At 44.0% G+C, this 13763-nt stretch overlaps 1 protein-coding gene across 6 annotated transcripts in view; it reads right to left on the bottom strand.

The window, feature by feature from the left end:
* Window positions 1-13763, bottom strand: part of SPECC1 (sperm antigen with calponin homology and coiled-coil domains 1) — a 77007-nt gene that overhangs the window by 49907 nt on the left and 13337 nt on the right. Inside the window, exon 1 of one of the 6 annotated variants that reach the window (XM_018076763.3) lies at window positions 3194-3424. The exons of the other annotated variants lie outside the window; for them this stretch is intronic. Coding sequence (XP_017932252.2) covers window positions 3194-3233 — 40 coding nt within the window. The 5' untranslated portion in view covers window positions 3234-3424. Of the gene's footprint in view, window positions 1-3193; window positions 3425-13763 lie in introns of those variants that run through there. 6 annotated transcript variants of the gene reach the window in all.

The following is a 13763-nucleotide window of genomic DNA, read 5'->3' as shown; positions in this document are numbered from 1 at the left end:
AGAAAGTTTTTGTGTGTGGAGTCATTTTTTTTCCACCTCTTCCCAAACATATTAATCATCACATCACCTGCAGATGTTTAGAGGATAAACAAACCCCACCATCACCGTGTCAACCAGTGTCAAAGAATGTTAGAGCTCCTGTTCAGAAATAACAGGAGGCCTCACTGTTTCCAAGGCAAACTATGTTTGAAAGGCTTTCTCCCAATAAACACAGCACTGGATAACACTGGATTCTTCCATATAACTCCCAGGAAATGTTCCAGCTATTCCACAGGTGCTCTGGCCTGTGTTTATATACCAATGCTTCCTTCAGCTTGGGGTAGCCAGTTTCAAAAGCACAAAACTACTCTACTGACAAACTGCAGCAACATTCACTGTTGTTTTACATCTCTTTCTGTACTACTTTATAGGCGTTTTCATCCTAAAACCTCCACAGGCTTTAGAAAAATGAATATTCAGAGCACTCGGGTATAGCCAAGGAAAGACAACTGCTTGCAAATAGAGTTTTGGCAAACAAGTGATGCAAACCTGGGTCACACACACCACACAGGTTCCTACAAATGACTGTGAAAGCGGTTTAAAGTAAGTTTTAAATCAGAAGCCAGGAAAAGCCTATAGAATCTAACATTACTACAGGCAATGCTCTCAAATCCTCGTTAGACACTCGTACGCTCTTAGGAAGATGGAGATTAATTTGGGATTATATTGGGCTGTTACAGAGTCTTTAAAGTTTTCTGTTCAAAACAATCCCATCAAGCACCAGCAGTGGATTACTTTTCCTTGTCTTCTCCTCTCCACAGTCCCTTCCTCAGGTAGTCCTATTTTTTTCTGATTCCCTTGTATTAACATGTTAACTTCCATCTGCTCAGCTTGGGGGCAGTTGCTTCCCTCCTGTTCCTCGACAGCACTGACCAGCCCATCCAGAACTTACACTTAACAGGAAAACCTGTTAAAGTAAGTCTCATAAGTCTATGAAAATAAGTATTTTACTGGAGGTTATAACCAGTATCATAACAGGATCAGATTTTTCAAGAATTCATTGTCCACTGACACCAAGAGGAGGAACAAGTGTTTCACAAATCTGCTCCCAATACCCCAAGATGGTTAAGTTTGGTGTGAAAGACTTAGAGACGAGCCATAACGTGTCCATGAAGTTTCTTGAAAAGGTAAATAAACAAGATTACTGTGAATATCACGCTCAGGGAAATGGGTCACAGCTTGGGTGTTTGTAGTTAAAGCCTCAATAAAGAGGCCCATTCCTGGGGTTTATTTTGGTTATTCTAAAAGCCTAAATTTAAAGAATAAGACAGTTATTCAAGGTGCAGGTATTCCTGAATGAGAGCTGAATTAAGTCCATCCCAGCAGAAACAAAACTCAGAAGTACTCCCATGTATTACACTCTAATGTGAGAAACAAGTTTTTACATCCTACCTGTCAAAAACCCAACCCAAACTCTGCTTTAAATGCCTTCGTGTTATCTTGAGTTCCAAAGCCAGAGCTCTCACACACAAGGAGTACGTTGTCAGAAATTTTCTGTCAGCAGAAACGTTCCTGAAAGTCTTTTCACCATTGAACACAGTTTTGAGCACGTAATTCAATACAAACTGCTGTTTTTCAATCCTATTAATACTTACAAATGGTGAGGACATATTAAAACAAGGCATAGTACAGCCTACACTTAAAAACTGAGAATAGTTTTAAAACTGCATAAGTGCAACAGTAGTATAACTGTTCTGTTGCCCCTTCAGTAACAAAAATAAAATAAGTCACAGGACAAGAGAAAACAAAGGATGAAAGAGATTTTCCAAAACCACAGGGGGTCTCCATGCTCATTTATCATCTCTGTTAATAATAATAAGCTGTTCAAATCCCACCTCTGTAAAATCAGAGTTGGTTTTCTCAGACTGACCAGAAGTTAGCAGTGTCCCTCCCCCTGCCATTATCCAGCTCTCCCCTAGTTTATTGTCAATATTATCCCTCCTAAATGACAGAAACATGTTTAACTCCAGCAAAACTTCTATAGCTGGCCAGCAAAATATAGTTTGGGGGGGCTGAGGATGTAGGCAGCCATACTTTCCAGCCTGAAGTTTAACTTTCCCTTAGGGCAGCATTTCTTCTGGTGACTGGATACTGGCAGCTTTTGTGTTCTTCATTAGCCTGCTGATTAACATAGTGCCAGAGAGTTCTCACTACACCTCACTGCTGTTCCAGCGCTGCTGGCAGATCTATTGTGAGAGATCCCCGAGCAGCAATGCAGCCTTGTCTGCTTTCCCCGACAACACCAGAGATCAGGTATATTTGTGTTTGCTTTTAAAACAATACCTACATATCTAATCCGAAGTTATAAAAAAACCCTGATCAAGCAATAACAACTTAAATGGAATTTTGTGAATGAAATTCCCATGGCAACAGCAAGAAACAGGAGTGCCAGGAAATACAACCGATTGCGGGTTTTCTGTGCTTTAGAGGGTTCTGAATTCGATCAGAAACTAAGAAATAAGCAGCAGAGATCAGTAGGTCTACTGGGTTTTACCTCTCATTCAGCATTTGAGAAACAAGCAAAATAAAAAGGCAATGAAAGCAGCTCCGCGGCATCAGGAACGAATTACCAGCCGTGCTGTGCACAGTGCAGACATTTGGCACAAGGGGAACGAGATCTACCTGATACCAGCCCTTGGCTTTCTATGAAATCTGCTCCTGATTAACATGCAGAGCACTACACTTCTGAAAGGACAATGGTGGGAAGACCTTCCACAAAGGCATCATTTTAAATTCTAAGGCCTGGAAAATTTCAGGCCTCAGGCCACGAACAATGGGGTGAAGGCTAACGCAGCCAAGCTGCAGATCCTGACAAGTTGCGTGCACATCACTACATCAGCCTCGTAACTTTTCAGCTGCATCATGCAGGCTGTGTAAAATAATCTGTCAGCCAGCGGGGTCCCTCCCTTGCAGGCGTTCTGCTCCAAAGGATCCCTTCCAGAGGAGCTTCCCTGAGCGCCGTGCTGCGATGGCAGGTACGGGGAGCGGCAATGAAGAGCATTTACAAGGCGCAAGGCAAACAGCAGCGCTGTCCCCGGCGGGCTGGAAGCCACCGGCATTAGCTGTGACAACAGCCCTGTGCCGGCTCAGCGGGACGCCGCGGTCCAGCCCCCGAGAACAAAACCCCGTCCCCGCGTTCGCCGCCCCTACAGACCTTGCTCGTGCTCCTCCGCTCGCCCCGGCTGGTTGCCCATCTCCGCTGGCCGCCGGGCTCCTCCCGAGCTCCTCTACGGCCCCCGGCTGGGCGCTCATGCCGGGCTCGGCGCGGACCTGCCCCTGCTCTGCGCTCTCAGCCAACTCCGGCGGCAGAGCCAGCCAGCGCCTTCCTAGTTCCTGGCGGCGGAGCCGCGCTGCGGCTCCCGCCGAGGGCAGCCGTGGCTCTCCCTCCTCCCTCATTCCAACATTGCGCTCCGCGGGCCGGGCTGGGCAGGGAATGAGCCGCGGAGCCGCGCGGGGCGGCGGCAGCGCCGGGGACACCCCGCGGCCGCCCGGGAACTGCAGCGGCTCCGAGCGCGGGTCGGGGGGCCGCGATCCGCGCCCCGGGGAGCGGGATCCGAGCTCCGCCGGGGAGCCGGGACATCGCCTGGAAGCTCGAGCCGAGCTTCCCTGCCCCGAAGCAGCCGTGGTGGCTGGCCAGAGGGCTGGCTCCAGGCCGTACACCGGGATTATTTCGGAGCAAAACGCTGAAACGCAGCTGGGGGCGAAGGAAGGCAGACCCTCGGCGAAGACCTGAGCGGCCAAAGGCAGCGTTAATTTTCCCCAATTCACAACACCCGAAAAGTGCTTGGAGCAAACAGACCCTGCCCACAGATGTAACTACACCGCTGAGCACAGCACTGACATGTCTGGGCAAGGGCAGCTCTTAACCGTCTCAAGAATTAGGGGACCAAGTTTCAGAAATGCTCAGCATCTTTTGAAAACACAGATATCCATGACACTGAAATGGAGATTGAACTCCTCAGAAAACCTGACCGTGATTGGGAGCACAAGCCCTTGGTGACAAGTCCCATCCATCAGATCTGCTCCAATGTCCTCTGGGGCTATTCCTGGGTCAGCCGAGCACCCCCAGCTGCTCTCAGCCTCCACTGGTGCTGAGAACAGTCAGCACATTGCAAGTTTACATCTGTATCATGAAAGAAAACCACAACAATACACAGGATACACTGAATACTATTAAAACCTAATTCTCTTTATCAAAGTAAGGATGTGGTATTTTATCCCTAAAAAGCTACTACAGTTATTTCCAAATTTCCCCTCATGCTACTTCCTTTCAAGCACTAAAAAAAATCCAACAACCAAACCTGACAGACACTCTAACCACAAATATGATCTACATACCCTATCTCTATCATCAGTACTTTTGTCTGTGACTGGTACTGCAAGAGCAGCTGCACAAGGCAGGCCTACCCAGAGCTTGGCCAACAGCCCATCTTCCAAAGAAATCAAGATGCTCCTCAATAATGGGAGTCCTGACATACATGGGAAACACAGATACTGAATGACTCCAGTGATCAGTTCCTATTATGTGGATAATCAACAATCATTTTAAGTCTTGGTTTCACCAGGAAGGTTAAAAATAAATTCAGAAATAATAAATGTGTCTCCTAGGCTCAAAATAGATTAATTGTGTGTGGTTTATTTTCAGGCTAGCTAGTTGTGAATCCATTGTTTCAGATAAAATACCTGGAGATCCTTCATTATGATAGAAAGAATCTTGCTAATGTTTCAGTGTAACATGGTGAATTAGTTGTCAGTCACAGGTTTTCCATTGTTCTTCCTTTGACACTTTATGGATGAAGTGAAAAGTTTTCATACAGCTATCTGTATTTGGATGACATTAAACAACTCCTGTCTACTTCTGTCTTATGACATGCCAAGTACAAAACGTTTTGTTTAACGAATAAGCATCTAAGTTCTATAAAAAGGGATCAGTGATAGCACATTCTTTTTCTAAGAAGTCATCTTACAACCTCTTAGGTCTTGTATCTTATTAGGATGGGCACTTGCCCTTTCCAAGCTACAACCAACCTCCAACTGCTGTTGAAATGTATTTCCCAGACAAAGATATTTTCTTCTATGACAGACTAAAGAGTGACTTCTGCTTTTCTTCAACAGGACTCACCCAAGGGGTTACATTAGCTCAGAGTGCCTGTTGGGTTGATAAATCCTGAAGCTGAGTATTTATTATTTCATCACCTGCTTTCTGTTTCTGTAACCACAAAAGGGAATAGTGTACCAGGGTCCCAGTGCAGCACGGGTGCAAGCCTGGAGTAATTATAAGATGTAATCACAGAGTCAGAGCAAACACACCTGAAATCTGAGCACTATAGAAGAGTCAGAGCTGGGAGAACCAATCTGGTATTTTTGTCAGTGGCATGAAACTAAGTCAGAACATTCTTACACTGAGATAGGGAGAATGATGTCAGGCAAAAGACTTCTAGCCCAGGCCCACAGTGAAAGGTAAGGCATGAGTTTTAAAATACAGCTACAGCCCAAACAAAAGCCATGGATAAGAGATTATTGTTTATGGAGCTTGCAGTTCAAACTGGGGGAAAAGAAAAAGGAGTAACAACGAGCATGACTTCTGGTACGGTGATTAGGTAATAAACTACAACAGACACATGGCTAAATCTTTAGGCAACTATTGGTTATCTGAACATTTTACATTACTTTCCCTTCCTCTTCAGTAAGAATGGTATAAAAATGAATTAATGAATTTAATCTCTATTAAGCAGATTAGCTGGTTTCTTCCCTGGCATGAAGTTTGACTCATCCCTTTGCACTTTGTTGAACTGCCAATAAAACCTCACAAACACTCCTCTCCTTTAGAGTGAGAAGGGGAACGAATTCCTCAAGGTGTGACATACATGATTCTTTCAACTCACTACTCAAGTCACAGGACTTGCCAGGCATAACCTTTCTTCACATCCTAATCTCACAACACAGCAGATGAATTAATGTAACTTCTGCTCAAATTAGAATCCCCGCTCTACAGAAAAAGTGGGAAGATGCCACAGAATGATCTCACATTTGCAGGGGCCAGGTAGCTGACAGTCCCTCCTGAAGGCTGAGATCTAAAGAAGTTACTCACACTCTACTTCTTCCATTAATGCTAAAGATTTTATGAGCACCAAGTACTTAAGTAGCAGGGAAAATAAATCTACAGAATGTGTATATCATGCACAGTAGTGGACCCCAAAGGGTAAGGAATATAACACATCTAGAGTCAAAACCCAGAGGAGGAAAAGCTTTTTTTAACCATGCTAAAACCAATTTTTTGGTGGTGAGGATACTTGGTGAGATCATTGTTCATGGCAGAGAACTACAGCCTTCCAGGAACCCATCTGAGATGTAGCTGTCAATCCCTCCCCTCTTACTTTACAGTATTAAGATCCAATGTAAGCCAAAAGCTGCTAAAAAAAAAAAAAAAACAACCAACAAACCAAACCACCAAACAGTGGAAAAAAAAATAATACAAGGAATGCCAAGCCCTCCCCTGATATGCAATACTTGTCAGACCAGGCCAGCTCTGCGTTCCTTTCCTTGCTCCCTCCCATTCTTGAAGTGCAAACACAGTGGCTCCCTGCCAAGGCACTCTGGCTGGAGACATTCAGGCCCAGGGAATTTGTGTTAAGGATTGTTTCTCTCCAAACCAGCTGAGGGAAAGCTGATAATTAACCCAGGGCAGGTAGTCAGCACAAGGTTGTGTTGAACTTTGCTGAACAACTTCAGTAAAGAAGCCTGAAATGAAAAGTTGAGAGATCATAGATTTATGCTATTCCTGGACCATCCAGGCATGTTCCCCTTTCTGTTTAGGAGTCCCCAGCAAGGCTTTTGTGATCACCACAGTTTTGGTTACAGCTGTAATGGATCTTCCCTATAAATGCTGGCTTGAGCCAATTAACTGTCAACAATTTAATGAATCAAGTCATTACAGCCTTTAAGATTTAGCATTTCAGCATCCCTACCACACACTGAATCCTCTTAACTGGCTCAAGTCCCAGAGGGGTGTGCATGTGCCAGCAAAGTCATTCTCAGGGGAATATACACTGAGAAAAGGGTCTCTTTGACAGGTGGTTTTAACAAGAAGTTGCATCAGAATCTCAGAATGTGTTAATAGAGATTCAGTGCAGGAAATGTGAATTGTGCAGCAGATTAGGACAGCAAGAATACTGAAAAGGGTACATTCTGCAGTGTTGTCAGCAGAAGTTAATTCCTACTTGTTTAATAATGCAAGATGACTGCAGACAGCCTGTGAATGCCTCTCAAAAAACCTGTTATCCATAACAGGATCAGGTATCAGAAACCCTCCCAGAAAGCCTCTAAATTGCCTTGTTCTCACTCCATTCCCAGTTACCAAGGGCAAAAGAAGCCTGAAGAAGAGTCTTATGAAGCAGCATCCATTCCCAGCCATTTCAAGATGCAGAACTATCCATGGGTTACAGAAAGAAAGAGCAAAGCTTAGAGGAACATGAAAATTTAACATGGCAACAAACATCACACAGGAACATTTTCAGCAAGGGCATCAGCAGCCAACAACTGTATTTCCAGGCTATCACAAGAAAAAGAATCCTTGTAAGAAAAAGTAAGAGAAACTTGACAGGTAGCTGCCATAATCTAAATCTGGAATGCCAAATTTGATCTACCTCAATTCATGAGCCTTCTCTTTAGAGGTTAGTGGATAAAGTCTTCTAACGTGGTGCTGAAACCCAGTTTGTCTACTTGACACCTGGGGAAATCACACACGTGGGAAATATTTGGCTAAGGAATGTCAGGGAGGTTAAGGTTCAGGTTCATATTTGTACCAATATGTTAAACATCTTTGCAGATATTTAGAGGTGTGTGTAGATGTCAATTTGCATATCCAGCTGCATGTGGATGTAAATGCAGACACATTTCCATTGCTTTGCATGTTAAATCCCTGCAGTACTCCTTGCCAATTTGAATGACAGCCTGACAAAGCAATATTTTGAGTCTTCCTTTCCTTTTTATAGCAGTTCTGGAGCTAGACTCAATTTTTCTTTGTAAGAAAGAATAATTATGCAAGAGCTGTGTCTTGTACCTGGAATGGGTAGAAAAATGCAACTGGCTTTCCAGATGAGGTTTTAAAGCATATTTACGGTTCCTGGGAAACCCCAGATGAGCTCAGAGATTTGGGTTCCAGTGAAGCCTGGTGGAACAGAACATACCGATCTCATTAGTGTCTCTCACACTTGGCACTATCGTTCACAAGAAAAATGAGACAGTAACGAGCCTGAATGCAAAGTGCAGCAACCTTTCACAAACCTATGGCAGCCCTTTGATGTGACAGATCACAAAAAGCAGGCGCTGTCAAAAACTGATGTATGGGAGAGTAAAAGGGCCCCAAGGTCAGAGAGCTGTCCTTCAAAAGAAATCACTTTCCTTTTTCCTGTCCTAATTGGGGTGCATTAGCATCTTATGAACTACTAAAATGTCAATTAGATATTTTCAAGGATTTTTTTCTTTTTTTTAAAGAAAGCTTTTCTTTAAAAAAAAAAATACTTTCTTGAATTTTTTGGCCATGTAAAGAAGGCTTCTGGTCTGGATTAGTTTCACATGAACCTAAATTTTTACCCCACATCAGAAAGTGGCAAACACTCGCCAAGGCAGAGAAGTTGGCTGAAAGAAGGCAGTAAATTTGATAGAGTCCACACATTATTCTCAAATAGCAAGCTCGAAATGACAATTCTATAAACATTAGGAAGCTTTGAAACCTACAGTCTGTCACATTTTCAATGTTGCTGGGAAAGAAGTGTATCTAATGACTGATATGTGCCATAACACCACAGACCAGGGTCCCCTCTGCAATCCAGCCCAGGTGACCAAGTTTCACAAGTGACACTCATTCTTTCCCAACACTAACACCAGTGCTGGCAGTGCCCACTCCACTTGCCCTCATTCAGTTAAAGCCTCTTTTCTGAGTATCTTCACTATCTACACACAAAACCTGCAAGCAACTGTTTCAGAGAAAAATCAAAAATTGTTCTTTTCACATAAACTACATGACAAGCAAACAGCGATGGGCAAATGGACTAATGGTCTGTGCTCTGCCAGCACTAGGATGGATGGAAGATATAGAGGTATCACATCCAGTCAGCAGGATATTAACTCTGACAACTGGGCAGGAATGTGGGTGACATTTCACAGAAAAACTCATCAAAACAGATGGAGCTGAACAGCTTATTGGAGCTGAACATTGTTCATCCTAAACTGTGCCACAAGAGAATGTAACGTTCAGGCCCTTGTATAGCTTTCACTGATTATGCCAAATTTCTTGGTATTTTTATTTCCCTATTTCATTTACTGAGTTTATAAACAACAGCCTGTGTTGTACAGCAGCTTCATTTCTAATGCTGGCAGAGTTCCATTCTGGGATTAGCTGTAGCTTTTGTCCAGGTAACCTGCAGAGTTCAGAGCCTCAACACTAAACGCTGAGGAGATAATTGAAACTCTTAATTTCTTTGAGTTTGCCTCCTCTGTACTTCTGCACTGGCACCATCTCCAGCCTTGGATGTTGATCAACTCTGCAGGAACGCACAAAGCAACACACTTTTGTTGTTTTGGCTGAAAACTCATGCCAAGTATTGAATTTCTCGTTTTGTACATAAAAATAAACGGCCATTTCTGATGGAGCAAGGGATGACACAGCAGGCCATCCCTCACAGTCCTGCTGGCATCTTGGCTTCTTCCCAGCCTCCAAAGAAATAACACATCCCACAGTCATTGTGAGAAGTTATAGCACCTGTCTTTCTGCTTTGGGCTTTTGAGAGATCCTGAGCTTGTCAGTAAAATACCCAGGACGTCTATAAATAGTAAATTAGGTGATAATAGCATTGTTTTTTGACAGGTTCCTGCTGTTTCCGAGGCAAATTCAATAGGTCTAGAGAGGTTTAGCCTTTATGTGGGAAAAAATAAATGATCTGATGAAGCAGCCTGAGAAAACAAAGTACAGCTACATATCACTTGTATTCAAGGATAACTGATACTTCATATTGGAGCTGGCTGAGCTTGATATAAAAATCAATATATTTGTGAGAAATGGGAATACCTGAAGTATTCCCAGTGCTTTTGGGTGACGTGGCCAGGCACAGCCCAGTCACACATCCTGGCTGTCCCTGCTCTCTGATGTCCAGCATCAGATTCTTTTTAGTTCCTGCCCAACCTGGCAGATTATAGCTGCTGTCACTGAGACAACATCAAGGAAGCACAGGAACATGATTAAACTAGGCAGCCTTGAGGGAAGTCTTCAGAAAGTGCTTGAACTGGGAGTTTGTAGGGACTGAGTGGCAGAACTGAGAGCAAGGATTTGGAATAACTTCTAGGCTCCACTGAGAAAGTAATTTCACCTGTCTGAACCTCAAAATTTTCCATTTGCATACCACTCCTACCATGCAATGCTCTTCCTGAGAGGTATATGATCACGTAAGAAGCTTTTGAAATTCTCTGTGAAATTGCATTTTTTAAGGTTATTTGGCTTGCAAACCTCAAAGGAAGGAGCAGAATCTGAAAAGGCATTGATTTCCTACAGTCCTGAACCTTAAAAGAGAGTCCTAGTTTCTCATGAATATATACATTTCTCTTTTTAAACATTTTACAACCATTTATTTGCTATATGGCTTCTTAAACTGGATGGCTTTACAAGTACATGCATTAAAATCAACATTTTTCAAGATTAGTGACCTCTTCCTCCTGTTTTGCAATTTTTCCAGCTCTTTTTCATCTACCAAGACATTAAAAACAACACCAGAGTTCTGTAAGCTTGGCTTTAACATAAACCCAAACTGCTGCTGCACGACAGGACATAGAAAAACATAACACTTTGGATTTTGGATAAGGAAGCTGAATGCAAGACATTTATTTCTCCCTGCATGTCATTTCCCATCACTTGGGATTTGGAAACTGCCAAGCAGCTACAAAGCCAAACATCAGAGTAGAAAACTTCCAACCAGAATCAGCCTCCAGTTCCACTGGCTCAGCTCCACCTGCCAAGGATGGATACGTGGGATTGGCCTCATCCCCCTTTAAAATTGCTTATGATTTCCTGTGTCAGCTCCCAACGAGGCAGATGGGGGTAGTTCTGTCAACAAAAGGTTGGGATGAACAACTAAACCTCCACCAAGGGCAGCATACAAACAACTCTATTTAAGCAAACAACTCTATATCCTGAGGTCAGTTATTTATTACCTGCAGCATCTGGAACATGTGCTGTTGCTCAAGGTCAACACACAAATGGTGGACAGTCACACCCAAAGAAGAAAGAAACCTAAGCTTTTTTTATTTCCATACTCTGTTGCCTTTAGTTGCTCTCACACAATACTATAACACCAACTGAGTACCACCAGAGTGCAGCTGGAACTAATATAATGTCATTTCGGTAAAATAATCAAATCACTCACTTGAATAACAGACAAAGAAAGCCCAACCTAAGAAGCACAAACAAGGGGGAGAGATGATGCCTGCAGTCAAGACATGAAAGGCAAACATAGAACAGATGAAGGCCATCAAAGAACCCAAAGAGAGTGGTTTCAGGACAAAACTTCAAGATTCACACAGTTGGCTATGTACACAAACATCTGCATTCCCCAGCTACTGGAACATTCTCACTTGGATTAGCTCCACAGTCAGCCAGCATTGCATCTTGATCACAATCAGACTATTTGGGATGCCATTTCAATAAAAAATATAGCAGCTGAAAACGTTCTCTCCTTTTCTGCTTATGTTGCCTGGAACGTGTTGTGCTCTGTGTCATACTGATCCTTAGTTCTCCCCAGCAACAATACACTGTATTTCAGGGTGCCTATTGGTATTTTTTCCACAGTGTGACAATCTAAAAGCAGCATTCAGCTTTTTTACCTTGCTCACTAATATCAAGCACCTTTAAGTGGGCACGACAGTGACACGTTCTCAGCACACAGCTGGATTTCTAACCACCCTTTTGAACTATGAAACCACTCTAAAAACAGACATTTAAGATACAGACCTCTCCATACACATATCTGTAATAAGGACAGTTCTGTCTGGGTTAAAAAAAAATTTTAGAGGGGTAGCACATAACATTCTTAGCATTTATGTGCATAGTACACATAGATCCACACTTGCACTCTCTGCATTTAGCACTGATATTCCCATTCTTACTTCTACAAATGCTGATGCAAAGCAGAAATATATGAGATTAGACCCAATGATGTAATTTAAACTGGCAAAGCAGTACCCAGACATAACCTGACCTCCATAAACCATTTTATCCTTTGTATTTAAAGTAGTCATCATCATAAATCTTATCCCTCCTCCAATCCCAGTTATTATAGCTGCATGCAGAAGAGGGCTCTCTATTCCAGTGCTGATATTTTGTTATCTGACAAACGTATTCCATTCTGGACTCCCTGCAGTGCTGTTTCCCTGGCTGCATTCCCAGAATCCCATGCTGCATCATCTGTACAGGTTTTCTCCCTGCTTTACTCCTCCCAAGCATCGTGCCTCTTTTATTGGCTCATGAATCTCAAATTCCTTTGGATACCACTCGTCACTATTAAATTTGAGGATTTACACACCGATTAACTGCAGAACAGGATCTGGTTTTTGGTTACTGTGAAGCATTTGTGCTGTTACAAAACCCATCGTTTTCTTCCAGGGGTATATAAAGTTGTTTGGGGGTTTTTGGTTGGCGTTTTTTTGTTCTTGTTTTTGGTTTTGTTTGGTTTTTTTTTAACAGAAATCTCTTTCTGGTCAGTAACATTGTTCTGTCACGCAGCCAAAACCTGCAGAGGCTGTGACAAATAGGGAGGTCACGGTCAAATTTAATAAGATCTCACATTCCCTTGGAAATGCCACCAGGGAGCAGACAAAAGCAAGCGTTTGCTGAGCTCCCGGGGGAAAGCAGAGCGTTTGCACAGGAGCCCTTGGTATGCAGATGGTGTCGCTGCCTTTAGAAACAGGCTGGGGTTTGAAAGCAATGGGAACAAGCTCCCGGGGCGAAGGCTGAGGGGAGAACGCGCCCCGCGGGAGCTCCGGAGCACAAGCTCTACATGAGGGTGCGCAGGGCTGGCTCTTTGTTCTCACGCCTGCTGCGTCCCGGGAACAGCGGGATAACCACTCCGCTCATTCAGCAGAGGGAGAAGAGGGAAGGCTATTGATTGATAGATGGTGAAAACCCAGCCAAGCGAGCTCTCCGTGGGATGCACTCTCGGGAGCGCTGGGCTGTGTGTCCGTGCGCCCCGACGGGACGGGCGCGGGCCACCGGCGCCACCGCCTGGCTGCTGGGGGGGTGCCCTGACGGCGCCCGAAACCCGCAGCTTCTCCCTTTTACACCTTCATTTTGCTGGCTCGTGGGGTGTGGGATGCAGGGCGCAGCGTGTGCCTGTTACAGCAGGTAAGTCATGGCTGTGCTGCCAAGGGGTGACAGGGAACGCTCCCCTGGGATCTCGCTCACAGCACGTGGCACAGGCTGTCCTCCAGAATCTTTGTATGTTGTCAGAGACTGAAACGGTTCATGATTTAGGCATTCTAGGATTGCCAAGGGACTTTTGCAGACTTCTGCAGAACTTTTGCATTATACCTCTGATGGCCCATCAAAGCCCATCTTCCCCCGTGCCAATCTTGAAAGGCGGGAAAAACCCTTTTGCCAGGCCCCTCATGAAAACTCAGCACAGACCCAGGAGATGTTGGAAGCTCATGGCATGGCCTGTGACACTAACCATGGATAC

This window comes from Manacus vitellinus, unplaced genomic scaffold (assembly GCF_001715985.3).
Source record: "Manacus vitellinus isolate BGI_N305 unplaced genomic scaffold, ASM171598v3 scaffold_32_pilon, whole genome shotgun sequence".
Taxonomy (NCBI): domain Eukaryota; kingdom Metazoa; phylum Chordata; class Aves; order Passeriformes; family Pipridae; genus Manacus; species Manacus vitellinus.
This window is presented reverse-complemented; position numbering and strand designations above follow the sequence as displayed.